Source organism: Lathamus discolor, chromosome 1 (genome assembly GCF_037157495.1).
Source record: "Lathamus discolor isolate bLatDis1 chromosome 1, bLatDis1.hap1, whole genome shotgun sequence".
Taxonomy (NCBI): domain Eukaryota; kingdom Metazoa; phylum Chordata; class Aves; order Psittaciformes; family Psittacidae; genus Lathamus; species Lathamus discolor.
This window is the reverse complement of record NC_088884.1, coordinates 110,085,429-110,109,154: the sequence shown is the minus strand read 5'-3', so window position 1 is coordinate 110,109,154 and position 23,726 is coordinate 110,085,429. Positions and strand designations below refer to the sequence as shown.

General features: G+C 42.0%; 1 protein-coding gene across 1 annotated transcript in view; it reads left to right on the top strand.

Annotated features, from left to right (window-relative positions):
* Positions 1-23,376, top strand: part of MCUB (mitochondrial calcium uniporter dominant negative subunit beta) — a 57,820-nt gene extending 34,444 nt beyond the window's left edge. The window contains exons 2-8 of the mRNA XM_065690332.1: positions 15,677-15,752; positions 16,016-16,186; positions 18,887-18,991; positions 19,263-19,423; positions 20,567-20,770; positions 22,100-22,216; positions 23,174-23,376. Coding sequence (XP_065546404.1) covers positions 15,677-15,752; positions 16,016-16,186; positions 18,887-18,991; positions 19,263-19,423; positions 20,567-20,770; positions 22,100-22,216; positions 23,174-23,251 — 912 coding nt within the window. The 3' untranslated portion in view covers positions 23,252-23,376. The remainder of the gene's footprint in view (positions 1-15,676; positions 15,753-16,015; positions 16,187-18,886; positions 18,992-19,262; positions 19,424-20,566; positions 20,771-22,099; positions 22,217-23,173) is intronic.
* Positions 23,377-23,726: the final 350 nt, after the last annotated feature.

Here is a 23,726-nt window from a genome sequence, read left to right as displayed (position 1 = left end):
CTGAAAAAAGCCTAGCTCCATCATCCTGACACCTACCCTTTACATATTTGTAAACATTGATGAGGTCACCCCTCAGTCTCCTCTTCTCCAAGCTAAAGAGACCCAGCTCCCTCAGCCTCTCCTCATAAGGGAGATGTTCCACTCCCTTAATCATCTTTGTGGCTTTGCACTGGACTCCTTCAAGCAATTCCCTGTCCTTCTTGAACAGAGGGGCCCAGAACTGGACGCAATATTCCAGATGCGGCCTCACCAAGGCTGAGTAGAGGGGGAGGAGAACCTCTCTTGACCTACTAACCACACCCTTTCTAATGCACCCTAAGATGCCATTTGCCTTCTTGGCCACAAGAGCACATTGCTGGCTCATGGTCATCCTCCTATCCACCAGGACCCCCAGGTCCCTTTCCCCTTCACTACTTTCCAGCAGGTCAACCCCCAACCTGTACTGGTACATGGGGTTGTTCTTCCCCAGATGCAAGACTCTACACTTGCCCTTGTTAAATTTCATCAAGTTTCTCCCCGCCCAACTCTCCAGCCTGTCCAGGTCTCGCTGAATGGCAGCACAGTCCTCTGGTGTGTCAGCCACTCCTCCCAGTTTTGTGTCATCAGCAAACTTGCTGAGGGTGCACTCAGTTCCCTCATCCAGGTCATTGATGAAAATATTAAACAGCACCGGTCCCAGCACCGACCCCTGAGGAACTCCACTAGTCACAGACCTCCAGCTAGATTCTGCGCCATTGACCACAACTCTCTGCCTTCTTCCTTTCAACCAGTTCTCGATCCACCTCACTACTTGATCGTCAAGCCCACACTTCCTTAGCTTATCTATGAGGATGCTGTGGGAGACAGTATCAAATGCCTTACTGAAATCAAGAAAAACTACATCTACCGCTCTACCATCATCCCTCCACCTAGTCACTTCCTCATAGAAGGCTATAAGGTTGGTCATACATGACTTCCCCCTCATAAAACCATGTTGGCTGTTCTTAATGACCCCCTCATCCTTGATATGCCTAGTGATGGAGTCAAGAATAAGTTGTTCCATCATCTTTCCAGGGATGGAGGTAAGGCTGACCGGTCTATAATTACCCGGGTCCTCCTTCTTGCCCTTCTTATAGATTGGTGTGACCTTTGCCATCCGCCAATCCTCAGGCACCTCGCCCGTTTCCCACGACTTACCAAAGATGATGGAAAGTGGCCTAGCAATGACCTCCGCCAGCTCCCTCAGCACCCGTGGGTGCATTCCATCCGGACCCATCGATTTACAGATGTCCAGATTGCATAGCTGATCCCTAACCCAATCCTCATCTACCAAAGCAAACTCCTCCTTTGTCCTGACTCCTTCTGGGGCTATAGAAATCCGGGGCCCTCGGGGAGAGTCTGCAGGAGTAAAGACAGAGGCAAAGAAGGCATTCAGCACCTCTGCCTTCTTTATATCCTCTGTCTCCAGGGTACCCACTTCATTCTGCAGTGGGCCTATATTGCCTCTTGTGTTAGTTTTATTTGCTATGTATTTGAAGAAGCCCTTTCTATTCTATTGTCTTTAACCCGACTAGCAAGATTGAGTTCCAAGGAGGCCTTAGCTGTCCTAATTGCCTCCCTACATCCTCTAACAACTGTCCTATATTCCTCCCAAGCGGCCAGCCCCTCCTTCCATAATCCATAGATTCTCCTTTTCCACTTGAGTTTGCCCAGCAGCTCCTTGTTTAACCACGCCGGTCTCCTAGATCCCTTACTTGACTTCCTACTCATTGGGACGCTCCGATCCTGAGCTTGGAAGAAGCGGTCCTTGAATGCTAACCAACTATCTTGAGCCCCTTTACCGCCTAGTACACTTTCCCATGAGACTTCCCTTAGCAGTTGACTGAAGAGGCCAAAGTTGGCCCTTCGGAAATCCAGAACTGTGGCTTTGCTAGGTATTCTATTCCTCCCACACAGGATCCTAAACTCCACCATCTCATGGTCACTGCAGCCAAGGCTGCCATTGACCGTCACCACTTCGACCAAACCCTCCTTGTTGGCGAGTACTAAATCTAGCAGCGCTGCTCTCCTAGTTGGTATGTCCACCATTTGCATTAAGAAATTATCATCAATGCACTCGAGGAACCTTCTAGACTGTGAATGACTGGCTGTGTGAGTCTTCCAGCAAATATCGGGGTAGTTAAAGTCCCCCACGACGACTAAGGCATGTAGTCGCGAGGCTACTTCCAGTTGCCTGTAGAAAGCCTCATCAACTCCTTCGTCCTGATCAGGAGGTCTGTAATAGACCCCCACAACTGTATCACCCGTGCCAGTCTGCCCCTTGATTCGTACCCACAGACATTCCACTTGCTCCTCATCCGACCCCGGACAGAACTCAATACATTCTAGTTGCTCTCTCACGTAAAGAGCAACTCCACCACCTCGCTTCGCTGACCTATCTTTCCTAAAAAGGACATAGCCATCCATGACCACATTCCAGTCATGTGAACTGTCCCACCATGTCTCTGTAATCGCCACTAGATCATAACCTTTAGCCTGCACACAGACTTCTAACTCCTCCTGTTTATTCCCCATGCTGCGTGCATTGGTGTACAGGCATTTCAGGGAGCCAGTCCTAGTACCCTTTTTCCCCTGCGGGACAGGGTCTAAAAAGCTATCCTTTCCCACAAGTGAAACAAGAGATTGATAGTCCTCCTTAGCCCGCCATCCTTCAATCCCTAGCATGTTCCTCTTGGGCTTGTCCCCAACAGGCCCAGTTAAATCCCCTCCCCCCTTCATAACTAGTTTAAAGCCCTGTCAATAAGCCCTGCTAACTCCTGCCCCAAAACCCTTTTTCTTCTCTGGGACTGGTGTATCCCGCCTGTCACCAGCAAACCAGGTGTCCCATACAGCAGCCCGTGACAGAAAAACCCAAACCCCTGCCTTTGGCACCAGTCACGTAGCCATACATTAACCTGCAGAGTCTTCTTATATATCCCTTCACCCTCGCTTGCAACAGGTATAAATGCTTTATTGATATTCTGGCCACGGGGTACTGCTTCTCTAATTCCCTGAATTACTATAGTTCTCAGGTCCTGCATATGAGTTCTATGTACCGGATTTTGATTATCCCAATTAGGTCTTTGGAGTGGCCATTTAATATCTGCTTGAGGTCCCTGGACATGTTGAGCATCCCAGTCTCATTCCTGCTCGTCTAATCATATCTCTTTCCTCAGTAGTAAATAATTGACCAAGGATAGATTGCATCTCATCCCAAGTATAAAGGTTTGGTCCCAAAAATTGATCTAATCTTTCTGCCACTCCGAGTGGGTCCTCAATTAAGTTTCCCATCTCGGTTCTTTTAAAATCTCGTAGGTCAGATGAATTTAAGGGTGCGGAAATATATCCGATCACAGGTTGAGGCCCCCCCATGGGTATTTCCCTTAGGGGGTACATCTGAGCTGCCCCTTTTTGACTTCTAGTTACGCATCTAGGAGGAGGGGGAGACTCTTGTTCCAACTCTGGTGGGGGAGTGGATGCTCTGGGCACCTCTGGAGGGGCTGTGGGAGCAGGAGGAGGAATGTAAGGAGGGGGGGTTAGAAGGGTTTCGTCTAACTCTTCCTTCTTTTTCTTTTGTTTAGTTTTTATCTCATTCAGCGGGTAAAGTCTAGCTCCCTGTCTTTCTAGCCACACTTCCGCATATTGACTCTCCTCCGGGTTAAGGGGTTTTTATTATTAACCCAGAGGTTTAATTGCTGTCTTACCCAATCTTCTTCTGACCCATAGACTGGCCAAAAGACATTTTTAGAAATCTTCTTCCCTCCCCATATCTTAGTACAATATTCTATCATTTTTTTGCTTATCTTTCCCTAGGGTTCCAGGGAAATGTCTCCAATTGTCTAAGATATATGCCAGAGGGGTATTCTTAGGTACAATGGGTACCCTTCCCATGGGAGTCGAAGGCTTGCTGCCCTTCGCCCCCATCTTCTGGAATATCCACAAACAAACACTCACTCGCTCCCCTTGTTCCTGGCCCAGTCCCTCGCGGGAGATGGGAAATGCAGTACTTAAGAGTCCACACTCGCTTGGTTCAGTATATCGAACCTCTCATTCGTTATATTCCAGGAAACCCAATCCCGTCCGAACGGCAAACCCGCGAAAAAATTCGCAATATACTTACGCGTCCTGCGTCTTCGTCCGGACTCCCGTGCACAGAATTTTATGGGATTTTACCGGTTTTTCCTTTGCTCATTATTCTAGCATTTAGGTTCGTCGGTAAGGATGAGGTAAGCTGTTGGTCGCGGGGCCGCGAAATGTCACGGGGCGCCTCCCCGGAGGACCAAAGCCCACCGTTCCTTATCCGAGTCACGGCACCAGAAAATTGTTATAAATTGAGACCACAACGGATCATAATCCAATTAAAATTTTATTAATTATAGCAAGTAGAATATGAGCAAAGACAGCGCTGGACGACAGGGGAGTCTGCGCTCCGCCAACTGCCGTGCTGAGCAGTTCGAACATCCCCTTTTTATACATCTTTACTTCCGTGTTCATGAAGTAGTGGAGGTACTCTGCGCATGCTTCAGCTGTTGCTAGGGGGTTAACTTCTGTCTCCTGGTGGTCGTTGAGGTTGAAGTAAGAAGTCTTCTTCCTTTGTTCCATAGTTGACCTTTTACTCCATATGTTCTTACATGGAGTTGTTTGTCTTGCTTCTGCCAGTTCCTGGAGCATCTTACAGTTATCTTTACTCATCATTTGCTATGTTTGCATAAGCGGTACTTGGTTTAGTTTGTGTAAGCGATTGCGGTTATCTTATCTTGCGCAAGCTGTGTCTGGTGACTGTTTGAGTAAGTGGTTTCCTATCTTTTGTTGCCTAACCTTTACATTGGGCTTAACATAAATCTTAATAAACAATACCCTTATCCATAGTTTCTTACATAAGTCATTTGAGATTTTACTTCAGGTAGAATTCCTGTACAAATCTGATGGGTGTATGTTGGAGCTGGGGTGAATAGAATGACCACAGACCATGAATTTTCTAGGTCAGTGTTGTGCTGTGTTCTAGTGTACAGAGGCTGTAAACATGGCAGCCTGACATTGAGCACATTGCAGGATTGAATTACCTTTAATTTTAGAGTTTTCTTTTAGTAGTGCCTTCCCCAAATTATATGTTTTTAGTCAATTAGGACCAAGTCTGGGGGAAAACTGATGTTTAACGGCAAACTCCTCTTGATTAACGAACAAGGTGAGAGGATTTAATTGAGAGAGTTTAAAGAAAATGTGCCAGCATGAAACAGACTTTTCTAGTGTTGCAGGGTGGAGATTTTGCTGTCTGCAGGAATGTGATTCATCAATGGCAGCTCCTTTTAAATGTAACCCAGAGCTGGGCAAGAAGTTCTGCTTCATAATCACTGCATTATAGCAATCGGCTTCTGTTGGAAGACTGGGTGACTACATCCAGTGTATATTGATGTTACTATGGGCCTGAGGAGAAAAACAGCAGCAGGTTTTGACTACTGGTTGTGTGTTGTGTGTGGCATTAAATTCTTGTTTGCTTTAATGTTAAAAGGGGCTCCTAAAGACACTTGGTAAACTCTGCATTTACAGAATGCAGGTTCTTGCCCTGTCTGTTGCGCGAGCCTTTCAAATACTTGTCTTAAGTGAATTAATAGAGGAAGAGAAAATAGAACAGCTCTTAATTGGCTGGAGTTCAAAGCCTTTGGGGTGAAAAGTGAGCAGCTAACATGCAGATTTGCTAACCCCCCCAAGGAAGCACAGCAGGGTGCTTTGGAATGCAGGTGCTGCACCATCTGGGGCATACAGAGCCTTTTATCATCTTCTACTGGTTTTAATTGTTTTTCTCATGCTAATAAGCTTTAGGAAAAAAAAAAACCACTGGAAACCTCTACAGGAAATCGTTAGTTTTTCTGCTTGTTTTGCCTGCTCTATAGAAAGTTACAAATGTACAGGCTTGGGGTACAGAGTAAAAGCCGAAGGGCAGAGTGAAGGGCTCAGTGTATCACAGACAGTATTGGTTGTTGATTCCCAAATATCATTGCTATCTGTATGCTTTATACTTGTGCAAGAAGAAGGTGAAAATCAGACAATGCTGGATTCAATAAGGAGTGCTGCAAATGAGTTCACTAAGTCACTGTTTCAGTCCAGGTATATTTTTAAAACACTGATGTTAACAGCTGAAACATGGAAGTGGGCAGCAGCAGCAAAGCCACAGCCAGTTGATGTTTTTAGTGTAAAATAGCTTCTTGAACAGCAATGAGAAAAGACTTCAAAAAGAAAAATAGAAAAGAAAGCAAAAATGTTTGGGTTGGTGTTTTTTTTTTTTCTTGATATCTGACAACATTTTGGTGTGTCTTCTTGGGTGATAGCAATGTTTGAGATGTGTCCACAAGTATTTGAGTGTGATAGGTCCATAGACAAAAGTTGAGAAGTTGTAAAGTGCCTGGACATACATGCTCATCAGGACCTTTGCTGAACTCTTGGGATAAGGAGGCCTCTGCACACTCAACAGCATGGTTGTTTTTCATGCCAGAGCAGTGATTGGATTTTCTAGCTATCTTTGCTATGGTTACCCTTTTAACAGGTGCACTTGAAGCTACTTCTCCCAGCAAAGCTCTTTCCCAGGAAAACAAATAGATGCCTACTTGGATGAGTTTTGTGGTTTTAAAAACATTTATGTAGTCCTCTGATAAAGGACTTAGAAGAAAGTTGTCTTCTCAAGTGAAGTGTTTCTACAACAGTGTTGCTAAACCCAGCTTGTTGCAACTGTTCTGTGAAGTGGTGACTTGGTAGCAGCCTCCTGGTATCTGAAGGGAGCCTACAAGGATGTTGGGGAGGACTGTTCATCAGGGACTGTAGTGACAGGACAAGGGTTAACTTAAACAAACTTAAACAGGGGAAGTTCAGGTTAGATACAAGGAAGAAGTTCTTTACTATGAGGGTGGTGAGGCACTGGAATAGGTTACCCAGAGAAGTGGTGAATGCTCCATGCCTGGCAGTGTTCAAGGCCAGGTTGGACAGAGCCTTGGGTGACGTGGTCTAGTATGAGGTGTCCCTGCTCATGGAAGAGGGGTTGGAATTAGATGATCTTAAAGTCCTTTCCAACCATTCTATGATACTAAGATTCTGTAAGTGTGCATGAAGGCTCGAAACTCTTAAATGAATTGGTACTGATACATTTGTAGTGGCCCCTTTGATCTTGTGGCTTAGAAATGTTTATTTTCTTTGCTTTTGTCTGATTACTTATTTTATATTTATATATATTATATATATATATATTTATATATACCAGAAAGCTCTACAGTTTTGGCAAAACCTGGTGAAGTTTCTATTAACTGTGATCTTAAGTTTGTTCTTGGTTACTGGCTATGGATGTTCTTATAGTATCTGCCATAGAATTTTGGTTTAATGCTATTCTTCAGAAGCTATGGAAAAGGAAAGGATCAGCCTTCTCTCTTTACTTGGCTGTTTATGCCTTTGTTTTCTTTAGTTACTTTCTAACAAGGCTAAAAAATGTGTTTTGCACTCCCTGCAAGTAATCTGAGCATCCACAGGAGCGTAACAGCATACAAAGCTGCAATATAACAGCATAAGTTCCGTTTGGGAGTTACTTTACAACTATCTGTTATAAGGGATATAAATCATTGCATCTGTGTACTAATACTAACTGCTAACAGAGAAAGGCTTTTAATCTAATCTGTCAACTCTTCTGCTCCTACCTTTTTATTTCTTTTTTTGTTTGTTTTCAAGCAATCAAAACAGATTTGTATTTTCTCTTTGGAAAAGTACTCGTTTACAGCTGCCTGCGCCGTTCCTAAGTATTTCAGCTGGTCTGACTGCAGATCTTTTATTATTGGGGGGTGGAAGAGGGAAAGAGATTTAAACAAAAAGACAAAAAGGAAGGAAAGGAGCTACAGAGATATTTATAAAAGCATCTTATTATGGTCTACTATGTTAACATAATTATATAGGCAAATCATTCCTGGAAAATGCAGTGGCAGGAGAAAAAGGAGAAACCTCTCTAATAGTGCAACATTCAGATACTCGTACCAGGATTTGCTCTAAATTATATTGGGACTAAGCCAGACACAGAAATAAGACTACCTTCTCTATGCAGCTATCCTGTCTTGCCTCAGATTTGATCCCTAACATTTTCCTGTCCCTCCAAATAATAATTAATTATCTAATTAAAAAGCTTCTTTGCTCAGTGTGGGTGGGCAAATGGAATGAATCTGCTGTGTCCAGCTGAAGTCAAGTGCAGATTTTTTTGGTCTGTGTTTTCTTGTTGGGATGGCATCTTCTGCCCCAGGGTGATCAGGGAAGTGTTTTGTATTTGAGAGCAAATAAGAGGGGAAGGATTCAGCTCTACTGGTCCACAAAGCTGGCTGGAGCCTGGCCAGGTGGCTCTGGATCTGCAGCTGACAGTCTGCATTGCCAAGAAATAGTCTGCTTTTAGGATGATGGTGTTTGGATAGCGGAAATTGATAGCTGTGGAGAAATGCTCTTCAAAAGAGCAAAATTTCAGTACTACTGTGCAAGTATAGTGCAGTTAAGTTTTTAGGGAGGTGAAGAAAAGGAATAGAGGAGATGATTGATTTTGCAGATTACTGGGGTTCCTGATGGCATGAGGTCAGACCCTAGGGAGGTGTGAGATGGGACAAGGTGGGAAATGCACACAGTGGGACAAAGATGGAAATAATTTCCTGGAGAGGTGGCTAAGTGGGGAATGGAAGGGATGCTGTGGAGAAGAGACAGCTTTCCCTGCCTGGAGCATATACAGCTGCACAGCTGTTCCCTTTCCAAGGTCTGTTTGAGAGCATATCTGCTAAAAACCTTGCCGAAAAGCTGCCTAAGAGCCACTGCTGGAAAGTTCTCCACTGCTGATAATTCTGACTGACGTTTTTGCACACATCTGTCAATACTAATTCTTAACCCCAAGTCAATCAATTTTCCCAAGTCCTTTCTTCTTTATTAGTCAAGCTGTAAATGCCTTAAGGCATTTTGAAATCTGCACAGTTGAGTAAAGAAAATCCTGGTAAAAAGAAGTGCGTCCTCTAGGTGTATAAAAAAAACCCTGGGTTTATTGCATTGGTGGGTAGGGTTATTTATATTGTAAATGGAAGTGTCCATTCTAAGTGAAAATGTTGACAAGCAGTTCTGTTTTGAGTTACATCATCTTTTTCCTGTGTGCTACAATCTGCCCAGTGCTTCCTATGTGAAAAGCTCTGCAAGAGGAAAGTGAGAGTTGGCTGCAACTTCGATAAACCTGTAAATGCATTCATCTGACTTCGCATCCTCTCTCTTCTGTTATCTCATTTCAGCTGAAATTTAAACAAGCTTTTTCTTTGCTGGCAGTTTGAAGAATGAGTATTATTGCTAGAGGTGATTGAGCTTTTTTTGAGAGAGATACAAAAGCAGCTGTGTGCATTAGGATATGCTCTTTGTAAGACCTTTGTAGGAAAAGATGCAGCAAGCCCATTTTCTTATCTAAAGAGATAAACTGTAAGAGTATTTTTGAAAGCAGAGTTACTCTTATTACCCTTAAAATAAAATTTTGCAACACTTCCCAGATCAGGATGCCTGTCCCAGAAGGCACAGCACAAGAGCAAAGGTCCATTCTGTGGGACAAATTAAAGACCCTGTCTGTGCTGACAGATTAATCTTTTGACCAAGACTGGTTTTGGGGAACAGATGGCACAGCTCTTGCATGTAGGCTTGCTTTTAAGCACAAATACATTTTCATGCTATAATCCCTCCTTCTCAGAGTCTTACCCATATTTTGATTTGCACTTGATTTGCACACTTCCTTCTAGGTCTTGCATCCTATCTTCCATTCTGAAAATGAATGAGGTTGGGAAGAACAGCAACTTTCAAACAACTAGATTGTACTGAAACCAGATGAAGATGTTAGATTTCCAATACTGTAAAGCCTTAGACTCAGAGGAGATTTTGGACCTGCTTCTCTTTGTAGGAAGGGAAGGAGAAGAAGGTTTGATAAAATAAGACACAAATCTTGGTGTTCTTCCTAACAATGCACTTGGCCTGTGTAATTGTTTTGGTTTAGGCCTGTCCTTACACTTGCTCAGAAACCTGCTTGCTTTCAAAAGCAAGGATTATCTGTACCTTCAGAATTGTCCTCAGATGATGCTGCCAGGCAGATGTCAGCTGATGTGCATCCTTTTTGTCTCAACACTTCCTGTGGTGTTGCTTCTTTGCAGTAAGGGGGCACTGCTACTAAAATCATGCATTTGGATAGAGGACAGTGAGGCTTAATTTCAGCGTGTTTTAAATGTTGGTGTTTTCACCATATATTTTTAATGCTTGTAAAACCTATATGGATGCAAATCCAGGTGCCTCCTTAGATAGCCAGAGCTCTACATCCTCAGCTGCCTGGTGGAGAGTCAGATGACCTTGGGGGACATACAGTGTGAGAAGAAAAACTTTGCCTCTTGTGATCATCTTTGACTTGGCAGGGCTGCGTAAAGTCTTTTCTCCCCTACTTGCATATGCTGAGTAGAGTGGGGAGTGTGTGGAGAGGAAGAGTTTGGGCAAGGAGTGTGTGAGAGAGCACAAAGCAGTAGTGACAGAAATCCAGGGAAGGATGCACACTTGCTCAGTGGAGGCTGGGTGGAACGTCTTCCTGGCAAAGCTCTGCTGCAGTGGTGGATTTGACTAGCTGGGCTGCCATACAACAGGTTCTTGATGTTCAGTGGCCTTGATGCACATAGCACAGCTGTCACTTAGGTCATTGGTAGTTTGTCTGGCTGCTTAAATCTAGTGCCAAGTGTTCTTAGAACCTGAGCAGAGGCAGGAAATGAAAGATCATCAAGGATGATAAAGGCACAAAGAACAACAGGCACATGAAACCAAAATTAGATTGCTTGGGCTTTTCTGGTTTTTACAGTGCTGTGAGGCAAGTGAGTTTTGAAGGAAAGCCGCATGAATGCTGTATTGCTCTTCCTTCTTCAATATCACCAGACTATGCATGCTTATGTTGAAACTGCTGCTTTGTTGGCAGAGACATCTTGGTTGCTTTTTTAAACTTTGATTTGTACTGAGGAAGGGGTTAAAAATACTGTGTTTTTTATGTAAGCTGCAGGACTGAAATATAAATGTTGCAGTGCAGTTCTTGTAGTGCCCTGTGGAGCAGCTGGGAGAAGGTATTCACCACATGGTCCATATTGAGACAGGAAAGCTGTGTCTCAGGAAAATAAGAAAATCTGTCATAATTTCTCTGTCCTGGAGAGAAGAAGATACAAAAGAAAAAAGTACATATTCTGAATGCTCCCAACTTTCACAAGTTTCTTCCCTTGCTGAAAGTTACCAGGTATAGGTGTTATTATTGCAGGATGAGTGATGTGTCTGTTGCAGGGGGTTTGTTTGTTTAATTTAAGGTAGGCTTTCAGAAGATACTGTTAAATCTGAGCTATGTACCTTGAACCTGCTGTTTGTATTGAGGCTGTTGTTGTATGGTCATCTAAATCTGTTCTAGGACCAGTAGGGAAACAGTGAAGATCCTTTAAGTATAAGCAAAGACAAATTACTGAAAAATTAATGAGAAGGTGTTTCTGTAGATCAAATGGGCACTTCTAAGATGATTGTAGGCACTTGTTAGGGCTCCTTATGTCTTATTTTCCTACTCATGTGGGATTGCTTATAAAAACAGCACAGAAACTTAACAGCAGATATCTCCCAAATGGCCTTGGTGACTCATTTTAAAAAGGGAAATACCTTATGTGCAGTTTCTGTAAACTTGGTCTGAATACTGATTCCTTTTTGGTGATCTTGGTTGTACAAGATCTGAAAACGCAGTAGACTGTGACAGCACCTGCTTTTTTTCCTCCTTTCCCTTGGTTTTAAACCTTTCTGAAACGTCTGTAGATAGTTTATTCTGAAGTTGCAGATTGTTACTCCATAAATATTTAATTGCTTCGTTTGTTTCCCTTGGAGAAACAGACAGGAGCTGAAGTCATTCATATGCAGAGAACTTCTAGGTGTAAGTAAAGACAGAAAAAAATGTGTGTTGCTATTGAAAATATAATTAGCTATTTGTAGTACATGTCCTCCCTAAACAATGGCTAACACAATACCGGCCCTCATTTTCCTCCTGTTCCAGACAAGCAAGCAGCATCTAGAAGGGTGACTTGTCTTGCCCTCTCCTTCACAAGCTGGAAAAGATCAGTAGATCAGTGTGTGGGGAGAATGCCGAATACAGGGGTCGTTGGCTCATCTAGAGACACTCAGAGAGGCCCCAAGATTCATTTTTAGGCATTGTAACTGCTGTTTTCCCCCATGATTTTTCTCCGTTCTGTTCCCTTCCTCCAGTCCTTCTCCAGTAGCTGTGAGCAAGGTGTTGGACAGGGTCTCCAGGAGATAACTGAGCTCTCCTCTTCTGCCAAAGGAAAGACTGTAATACTACTTTACTATTGAAAAGCACACTGCAAGATAAGTTTTGATTAGAGTGTGTTTCGCTGCAGTGTAATTAAGGGTAAAAAGCTTATGCTGAGGGGAATAGTGTGTTTTATTACTGTGCTTTTCCATTTCAGGTTCTTATCATTGCCTTAGAGAGAAGGAAATTAGAATATGGGACAGGATAGCATTCATGGTATCAGTTGGCAGTAATAGTGTTTTATGAAGGCTGCTTGTGAGTTTGACTTGAGGCATTCTTGACAGCATCTCATGCTAGAGGAATAAAGTCTCTTCAAGAAGATGGCAGACTGAGTTCAACTGTTTTTTGGTTGGGATGAATAGCTTTCTACTAATAAATGCAAATTAAGGGGGACTGGGATGGTGAAGGAGCATTACATTAGTTCTGCTGTCAAAACAACAAACCAAAGCTACCAGATCTTCTGAGACGCATATAAGCGAAGACAAACCAGTGGTCAAGTATGTCATTGTAGGCTAGCTGCATTTTGATTCAGATATTTTACAACATTTTGATATGTCAAATCAAAATGTAATAAACCAACTAAGTGTCAAAGACAATAGTTCCGTGCTCTCAAGACAGTCTCCTAATGGCATCTTTTTGGAGAATTCCTTATTAAGGTCACTTTTTATTGAGAAGAAATCTTTCAATTTCTTGCTCTCTCCCTTCCCACCCACATTACAGTTTTCCATAGAACAGAAGTTATGGTTCCTGATGAGGTTTCTATTTGCATATGCAGTGCTGAGGAAGATCAGAGGTTTTCATGTCTCCTCCTATACTGATGATAATAGCAATTTATTACTCATAACTGGTCACACATAAATTTGAGCTGAAGTTTGCAGGTGCAGTCACTCAGCGTCGTAAGAGATAGCTTATTTGAAACAGCTAACTCCAGAAACTGCAATGTAGGTAGGTTCAGTCGTTTGCCACTCTCAAAAGTGAAAAATGCAATATTGCTATTCCTGTCTCTCCCACTCCTCATGTCTGGCTGTGTAATTTTCTAGCTCAGTTTTGCTCCTACATTACTCTCTAAAGCTGTGCTGTAAACCAGATCATCGGAATTTCCTCTTCGACTTTAAGAGTGGCAACTTCTCTGCTTACAGAGACCCTTAACAGAGAAAATAGTTCTTTAAACTGCATATGTATTTTCTGGTTTATACTGACTTTTTTTGTTTTATACCAATTGGTATATTTTCTGTTTTATACCAACTCGTATTGTTTAATGGAATATGTTGGATTATTTTTATCACAGTTAGCACTCTGTGCCTTAAATTCTCATGAATTTTCACTCCCAGCATCCATGCCTTGAACTGAGTCAAGAGATGTGCGCTGTGGCCAACTGCTGCTCACAAGTGTTTTGCTTTAGGAAGCAAATATAGCTGAGGGAGAAACAGCTAACAGTTTCAGAGCTAAATGTTGTTCACAAGCCTTTGGCCTGATTCCCATAGTTGTGATTGTGTTAAAGCGTTTTAGGATATCCTGCCATGTGTGTGTTTGTATTGCAGAAAGATATAGAATAGCTTTCTTCAGCCTTTGTGTGGTGAGATGAATTAGCCAAGATTCCAGCTCTCACTGATGTTACTGTGAGGGCAGTCTCATTGGTTTGGTCCTGTAGTTCAGTTTGCCAACTTCATTTCTTTTCCAGTGGCAGGGTAGGGGTCATTCCTAGCACTTTGAAAGGGGCACAGTGCTTTGGCTGTAAGGTGCAAAGTAATGCTTTAATAACTTCATTGAAACTGGAGATTTAAATCTGGAAATATAGGGAGAAAGTTGACTCAGCCCTTCACACTTCCCAGTTGATCAGCCTGATAGGAAGAATTTATTATTTGGAATCAATTCAACTGCATGGCTCAGTGGCTTTTGCTTTTCTTATACTAGACATATTCTTTGCAGGTGATTTTAATGGGTATGCTGCATTAACAGACAACCTAAAAAATTTAAGAAAACCTTTAGTATATAGAGATTCTTTCAGTGAACCATGCATAAGTCATAATGTCAAAGTCTAAAGAATAATAGAATGAAATACCTTAATGGTCTTATTTCAGTAAATGTAATTTAATATATTTTTTACTTAATATATTTAAATATTTTGTGATGTATTAATTGTTGAATGCATTGTTTCCTTTTTTAAGTAAAGTAGATACCCAAATTTACAACAAAAGAAAATAAATAACCTTCAGATAGAGGCTGGGTGCAATTCGATGCCTGGGGCATTTTGGATGATAGATATCAGATCTTGATTGCAAAGTTACATGCCAAGTGTCTTGGCCCAGCCTACGGACAATTCTTGTAACCAGCTTAGTCAGGGATGTGATTTCGCTTTGTATTTCTGCCTGGTACACTTAGTTTATAGCAGTAATGCCTGCTTTGTGGGAGTCACTGCAATAAAATTGTTCTTGTTCAGGGGGACTAGCTGTAGAGGCAGAGGCCTTTTGTTCTGAAGTCACTGCATCTTTCACAGTGTGGGTGGACTGCTTGAAATACATGGGTCTAATCAGAGCAGTTTGCCTTCTCTGTTTTGACATGGCTGTGTTAAAAGATCTTAATGGTTCTCACTGATGTTAGGAAGGAACAGGCTTGGGAGCGCAACCAGGCAGGTTCAGAAACCTGCTGTTATCCCTGTCCCAGGGCATCGAGGATACCTACAGCATCTGGGTGTGCTTCCTTCAATGTGGTACCAGAGGCTAGTGGTGCTGTTAGTTGCAGAAGCATCTCAGCTAGAGCTGAAACAGACATTCATGTTTAAAAAGTAAAAAATTCTTCCATACTTTGGCAAGCCGCATTGTTGGGTTTGTCTCTTAACACCATGAATGTCAACAGTTAACTTTTGGTGTACAGTATGTAATTAAGGAAAGTAACCTCAGTCACTTATATTTTATTTGAGAACATTAAAAGTGTCAGAAGTATATGATTCAGCAGTAGAAGACTTCACTAGAACCAAGCCCACTGTTTTAAGTTTCACTACAGACTCTGAACTGATGCAGAACACTTCTGCCTTCAGGCACCATGAGGTAGAGACTTTTCAAGCAGCTCTTTTTTGCAGGACAGGAGAGGTCTTATTGTAAGGGTTGCATGAAGCACTTCAGAGCCATTGCCATTTTTTTTTCCTTTCTTTCCTTCCCCTTCCCCTTTTCTTGGAGTTATTTAAACCACGTTAGACAAAAAGTTTATAGCAACACCTTAATACCTTTGGCAATATTTGTACTGTCTGTAAGGATGGTTCTGTCTTTTTGCATAGAAATTGCAAAAAGCAGGCTCCCTGTGTCTGTGCTGCAGGTGCGGCTGTGGAAGCATACAGGAGCGTGGAGGGAACAGGAGGGAGCACCTTACAGAACACTGGTGCCATCTGACGGTAAGCTTTCCCAGCACATTCTGCACCCTCCCCTCCATGTAGAGATGTGCGTTTCATTTTTGTGGGAGTAGGGGCAGATGACGTTAGTTGCATGTTATATATATATCCCCTAAAAACAGAGGTACTGTATCATTAAAGAAATCTAGAGTGTTTTTGTGGTTTTTTTCTCTTTATTCATCTTGTGTTTTAAAAACAGCCTTTAAATTAAACTACAACTTACAATATTACTTTTTCACTTTGTTTTCTTTCCTTCCTCCCCCCAGAAGTAACTATTGATTACAGGCATGGTCTTCCTGTGATAACTCTTACGCTGCCCACAAGAAGCGAACGCTGTCAGTTCACTATTAAACCAATGGTGGCCACCGTAGAGGCGTTCCTGCAGGATGTGCAAAGAGAAGATAAAGGAGTTGAGAGAGCAGAAGTCTTTGCAACAGGTATTTTACAATTCTGTCATTCCTCAAAATGAATACATTTCCTTTCAAGTGGAATTTTCAAATGGAATTCCTTTCTGTCCTGAAGCATGAGTTCAGTCCTCCATCAGGTTTAGCATTGTTTACTGTAGGGGTTCATTGTGGATCCAGTGTGTGGATGAACTTCATATACACAGGAACTTTGGCATTGTTTGTGGGGATTTCGTGTTGGGGTTTTTCGTGTTGGGGTTTTTCGTGTTAGGGTTTGGGGTTTTTTTTTTGTGTGTTGGGTTTTTGGTGTTTGTTTTTTTGGATTTAATTTTTTTTATTGTTATTAAGGCTGTGTCTGTTAGGCAGCAAAGTTAGAAAATTCTCTTGGAAAAGATGATTTTGTAGGAGACTCTTCAGAAGCCACTTTGACTAATAGTCATTGTCAGCAGCTGGCCTTCCCCTGAACATGGAGTTTTTGACTGAAGAGGATTTCTTACTGGGGTGAGGCAGGGCTAGCCAAAAACATGTGCTGGCAAACAGTTAACCTCGGAGTACTACTATCCTATCATGCAGACACATCCATGGCAGAAGTATTTGTGATTGTCTGCTGAATTGCATTCTCCTGTGGCCTGTCAGCAAAAGTTAACTACTTGTTTTGCGTCAACGCAAGCATCAGTCACTTGTGAAGCATAAGAAACCTACAAGTCTGATGTTTCTGGCATGGATAGGCGGCAAGTTCCAAAGTGAAATGGAATTTGGACCGTTTTCACCTGTCTCACCTGTTTAAGCCCCCCCACCCCGACTTTGCAATAGAAACATTGCCCACTTTGATTAAAACAATGACTGTTCAACAGTTCTCTGCTCTGTATTTTTCAAGTCCCAGGCAATGGTGATATTAGAGGACAAGCTTAGATGTTTAATTCATTATGAAACTGATACTGTAAAGAGAAACTATTGCTCAAGTACTGAGGGGTTGAATTTGAACATCTATTATTAATGAAAAATTTTGAAGCCTTGATTTAGACACTTCTTGTGTCATTTAGCCATTAAATGAAAGCCAACCTTAATTGAAAATATTAATGCTGTGTATGATGACTCATTTTCTGTGGAGTTGAATTTGGTTCTGCAAAACTTCTGTAGACAAAAAATGGCCCTTTGTCCACATTTGAACACTTTTAGTTAGGTATAGGAAGGAAAGTAGCCTTTTGCTGAAAGCCTGTGGGGAATTTTCTAAAACAAAACACCTCACTACCCCCAAACTTTTCTGCTTTTCAGTTAATAAAAGGTTGGGCAGGTTAATAAATTGGTGTTTTATCACATCCAGAACAAAGAGCTTGTCTGGCACTTCTTTTGAACAGTTTTTTTTGCTTAAATGTCACTTCATAAATATCACCTTAATCATTTACATGCAAATGATGTTCTGTTACACTAAAAAAAAAAAAAAGGGTGGATGGGCATATTAAAACTTAAGATTTTGGATTGAAAGTGCTAGTGTTAGCCTCCCATGTTTGCTTTGCTACACATACAGTTGGTCAGGGAGCCAGCTGATGCATTAGCTTGCAGAGCTCAGTAGTTTTAGCCTCAGTAGATGGGGTCTGAGGATAGAGTTCCAGTGAATAAATAATTGCAGGTGTGCGGCTATTGTGCCTTTCTGTAGCGGGCACATGAGGACCGATGGAGGTGCTGGCGCAGTAGCACTGTGACAAATGTTTATATATAAAAAAATTATTATCCATCTCGGGAGTAAAGCTGCTGTTTTCTGACACTGCCCACCTCTTGGCAGGGGCAAGAGACAGTGCCCTTTTTATGTATAGGAAATGGAAGACCAGGTCAAATGGGTATTGTGGATGTGGCTTTTGAATCCCCCCACTCCCCACTACAGCAGTGTGTCCAGCAGCACCAGTGGTGTGCTGCTCCGGGGGTTCTTGGGTCATCTGAACCCCCTGGAGGGGCTGATTTTACTGGGTGGCTCTGGGATCTGGACTTGGGCCAGTGAGAGCTCCAGGGATCCACCATTACATGTTGCTGCTAATGGCTTCAGGAACTCCTTTTCAGTGCCTTCAGCTTCCTGCAGGATGTGGTGTGTTCCTTTGCCTCCTAGTTGCAGTGAGGTGTGGTGGATGGTGAAATGAGGAGGACATACGAAAGCTCACAGGCAGGAAGAGTAGTAATATACTAAGGAGAAGAGGTTATTTACAAACTCCAGGCCCCTTTAAACAGGGGAAACAAAAAGCAGAAATGGGACAAAACAGATCTACATTTCTGCAGAGGTTTTAGTTTACATTGACCCTTGTGTATTGAATGTAAACTAGGAAAGGATCCATTTCTCATTTGGATGCAGCTATTTTTCCTGTTACCAAGGAAATAAAAGTGTTGCCAGAGTACTAATCATGTGAGATCTGCTGTGTTTAGAATGCCCTGGGAAGGGCTGCAGTGTGTCTACACTTTTGGATGAGAGCCTTTTCATATACTGAAGTTGCAGTCCAAATACAAGTGGCAAATGCAGGCTTGCTCATTGTAGTGATGAGTCTGAATAACATTGCTAGTGAAGGCATTCAGAGACACACACTTTGTGTTGATGTTCCTTACAGCTGTCAGTTACCAGATTTACTAGAAGTACAGTTCCTTTCCAAACATTATTAATAAAAAGCTGTGGCACTTTTCCAAAGGGATATCAGTTAATGTTTGTCTCCTCATGAGAAATTATTTAGAACTTAAATCTTTCTTCTGCAGATGGTTGCAAGGTCTGTGGTGCAACCTCAATGGAGGTCTTACTGAGGAATGACTTCACACTTGTTATCAACAACATAGCATATTGTGTGTCACCTCCTGTAAAAGGTAAGAGCAATGCTTATTAACTCTGATTACCTCACTTCATCGAGTGAAAGAAATGTGAAGTCTCAGAGAACTGGAACCTGTCTGTATAAAAGAATTTCTCTTTGTTTTGGGTTTTGGTGTGTTTTTTTTTTTGGGGGGGGGGGGGGGAGGAAGGAGGGGTGTTTTCTTTTTTTACCATTGGATGGTCCTGCTTTTTGGGGTTGGAGGTGGAGAAAGAATGAAGAAGGGTGGGTTCTTGAAATGTTTTATATGACAAACATTTTCTTTTCAGATAAGCTGAGTAGTGAGCATGCTACTGAAATGGAAGATATAAAATTCTTGGTTCACAGACTGTATGCGGCTCTACATTTAGAAGATCACCAGGTCAGGAAAGAGAGAGAATTACTACGGAAACTGGACCATCTGAAAGAAGAGCTATTGCCTCTTGAACAGGTTGGAAAGTGGGGTCACTCTTTTTAGAAACTCAAAGGCATTTCCTTTCATCAAGAGTAAGTCCTGTGATAGAAGAAAATCAGCATGAATGGTTATGGTGTGTCTGTTTTGTTCATTATGTAAATAAGGCTCAGTTCAAATCAATTCAAATTCTAATTATTTTCAGTTCAGTTCTTTTCGCTCCTGGAATGCACCCTTCCTGGGTAGAAGCCACAAACACCTGGAGAAAGCTGTCATGAACAAGCCTCAATATGGCTTGTATTGGGATTGAAAGTCCACTTAGTCAGCTGTTGCTGTATGAGTTCTGAATACCCATCACAGAAAAAAAAGAACCCAAAGCAGTAGTGAGGTAGAAATCACCTCCGTCTTAGGTTAGGCATTTCCCTGTCACTAAGGCATCAAGGCAAATTGTCTGGATTAATGGTTGCCAGAATCCAAGAAGCGAAGGTGTGAATGTTGATCTAGGGCAGGCTAAGCTAACCCAGCATGAGGGGAGGAAGCCAGAAAGAGCCTGACAAAGTGGACAAATGTTTTCTTGGCTTCAGATCTGCTTTGTAAGGACTAGCCTCAGCATTAACCACAGCTGTCTTGAATGGTAATTGGAAATCCAGTAGACATAAATCCCTGTATGTCTACATAGTAGTGGAAAGGGGAGATTAAAAGCAGGATTTCTTGGTACACAGCAGAGGATTTCAGTCCTTTTCTTTCTCAGCAGGGTAAGTGGAGTCAGTAATAATATCCTGAAAAAGGATCTAGTCCAGTAGGAGAAAATAGTTGAGGTGCTGCTCATAGAATCATAGAATCACAGAAGAATTAGGGTTGGAAAGGACCTTAAGATCATATAGTTCCAACCCCCCTGCCATGGGCAGGGACACCTCACACTAAACCATGTCACCCAAGGCTTCATCCAACCTGGCCTTGAACACTGCCAGGGATTGAGCATTCACAGCTTCCTTCCTTGGGCAACCCATTCCAGTGTATTACCACCCTTTCTGTTCCTCACCACCCTTACAGTAAAGAACTTTTTCCTTATATCCAATCTAAACTCCCCCTGTTTAAGTTTTAACCCAGTACCTCTTGTCCTATCACATCAGGGGAGCACTCACATTGGCTTGAACAGGTTTCTCTGTTTCTTTTCCTTAGATGAAAGACAGAATTGCAGTCAATGCAAATGCAAAGACCACCAGGCTTCTATGGATCGGCCTAGCTCTGATGTCTACCCAAGGGGGAGCGTTGGCATGGCTCACATGGTGGGTCTATTCATGGGACATCATGGAGCCAGTCACATACTTCATCACTTACGGGAGTGCGATGGCTTTCTATGCCTACTTTATTCTTACTAAGCAGGTAAGTCCTTGTTTTGTGAATGTCTGGAGTATTGTAAAGGAGGAAAATGGACTCTGAAAATCACAATATTTGGGCTCTGATGAAAACACAGTTCAGTAAGTAGCCTTGCCATCAGACCTGGTTGATCCCTAATTGGGCTGGATATGAACATTACATTGTACGAAAGCATGCCAGGTTAACTGTTACACGTGAACTTCCATACCAGCCACTTATTTAATAAGTCTTATTAGTGTTCCTTTTTAATATTTTGTAGATCACTTTAAGTAGTAAACAGCACATTGTTCATTGCTAAAACTGGAGAGCAAATAGTACTGCTGTGCCAGTTTTAGGAATGCTGCCTTACAGAAGCAAATCTCTGAACAGCAGCTTTTATTTGGTGGAGTTTATGTATAAATGATGCAGAGTACTAAACCCTTTGGAACTTCGGCAGCTGCATTACTGAAATATACCCAGTTCAGTGCCTGAAAAAATGTTATTGCTTTGCTCTTCATAATCTGACTGCTTTCCTTGACATTGGAAAATAGATTTACCTCCATTGATGAATGGAGGTAAACCTGAGACAGCTGAAATGGAGCAGGGAACAGGCATTGTTTAGAAGAAAAAACGTTTGCTGACCAACATAAAGACCAGATCTTAATTGAGTTACATAATACAGACTGTAAGACTTTGAGAAATGTTTCTTTTGCCGGTTTTAGCTCTGTACTTTACTCCCAGAGTGGACATCTTGATGTTGAACTTGTGGGATGTGAAAGTCTTTTTGTTATGGAGGTATGTGGCAGAGGAGCCAGCACTTCCTTCCATAATACCAATGGATCTATAGACCTCGTAAGACATTAGGCTCCTTTAGTGAAAAGGGGAGACATGTCTGTTTTTATGAAGAACTGGCTCTGAATGCAAGTTTTACTCCTCCTCACTGATTTTTAGGAGAGGGTAAAGTGTTCCTGCTTTTTGTATATGAGTAGGTACAGAGATTACTACTTGGCTCTTTTGAACAGCTGCTGACACCATTGCTTGAGACTTTCAAATGAGTCTTTGAGAAATAGTAGCTGAACTTTCTCTGACTCCTTGGAAGCAGTGTCCAAGTTGACTTAGTCAGTGGCTCCAGTCACAAAGATCATGCTGTATCCTTATTGTAATTGAAAATTTCTGTAGATGAGAAAGAAATGATTCCTACCATATGTCTAAAAGGCCCTTACGACCTATAGAACCTAACCTCATATATAGTTTCTTAACAGAACGTGTGCATGTTGAGCTAATAAATCTTCCTGAAATGGACTTCTACCCAGTTTTCTTGCTAACCCCATATATGTGCCCTGCTTTCTTCACCAGGACTACATTTACTCTGATGCAAGAGACAGGCAGTTCCTCCACTACTTCTATCGGAAATGCAAAAAGCAGCATTTTAACGTGGAACGATACAACCAGCTCAAAGAAAACATAGCAGAGGTATTTAAATACAGTCCTTAAATAATGAGGTAGCCTCTGGCTTGCTTAAGAATTTTTCAGTAAACTCTAAGCTAATAGAAAATTGACCTCAAGGTTTGCTACTTACATTTAAAACAGTGTATTACTTGTCACCCAGTTTCAGTTGTTTAAATGACCATACAGTGTTTGCTACTGACATATAAACTACTTCAGTAAGTAAGTCATCAAAAAGGGAGACCTTCATGAATTTAATTCAAAACAAGTAAGTCAGTTTAACAGCCCTGCACACCCAATTTTTTGCATATTCTACAGTGTTGCATTTTTTGCCATTTCAGTAGAAAGCTGTATTGCCTTTGGAGACAGTACGTTTGCTGCACTGCTGTGGTAACACAATCCTCCTCCCTTCTGTGGAAGGAGAATGAATGTTTTGCAGAGTTCAGGATCTAACATCTTAATCCTATTCCTAAAGTAAAAGCTTAGATTTATAGAATACAGACAATGGGATGAAAAATGAGAAACTTTTTGTGGTCTTCAGGAAAAAGTGTAGCAGATCTCTCTCTCCTCATTTCTTCCCCCCCCCCAGCCCCATCCCATCTCACCAGCATTTTGCTCAATGTCTCATAGAAGAAAATTGAAACTACCTATAATTTCAGTTCAAGTATCATTTCAAGAGCCACATTTGACATAAGGCTAGAGTTTGATACTTTTTCAGTAGCCTGAGAGTATGAATTTTGTGACTTTAATTTCAGGAAAATAATACTTTGGGGTGTGGGTGAATGGTTGGATGGGCAAGGCAGATACTTCTCTCTGGAGACTGGCTGAATGACCTGAGCAGGTCTGTTAATGTTCAGTGCCCTCCATTTGAATAGTTTGTTTTCTTGTGCAAGACCAATGCCTTCTGAGAAAGATATGGGATGTGTGAAAGAGAATATGGGGGGCTGCAGAAGGATGAACTCTCACTCTTTCTTGCACTGGCAGGCAGAAGAATCGCTCAGGCGCCTGCGCCAGACTCTGCAACTGAGGCTCCCAGTCCAGGAAATCAAGGATAAGGACTGACTTTGGTTTTGTATATATTAGAATTGCTCTTTCAAAGCTGATACAAACACTTAGTTGCTCTATAGGAACTGGACATTTTTGACCACTACAGTTTTGAAAGTTGCAATAAATATGTATAAAAATTATGTGGTTGCTTGATGGTTTATTGGTTTTGTTTGGTTGGTTGGTTTTGGAGTTTTTTGGTTTTTAAACCCTGTGAAGAAGCTGTTGAATTTCTTCAAGATATTTGTCAAATCTCCGTACTAAAATGGAGGCATTCTGCCTGTTAGTAAAATGACAGGGGTGTTTTATTAGTACCATTTACTATGGCACAGCAGTAGCTCATAGAATAATTAACTTCTGCATTAAGGATTTTTTCCCTGAAATTACTGTTTCCTCTTCCCAGGTCTGAGCATTGACTCTTGCTGGTGTAACACCACTGGTGAGGTTAGGTGTGCATCACAAGTAAGCTTTTTTTAGTAAATACTGCTGGAAA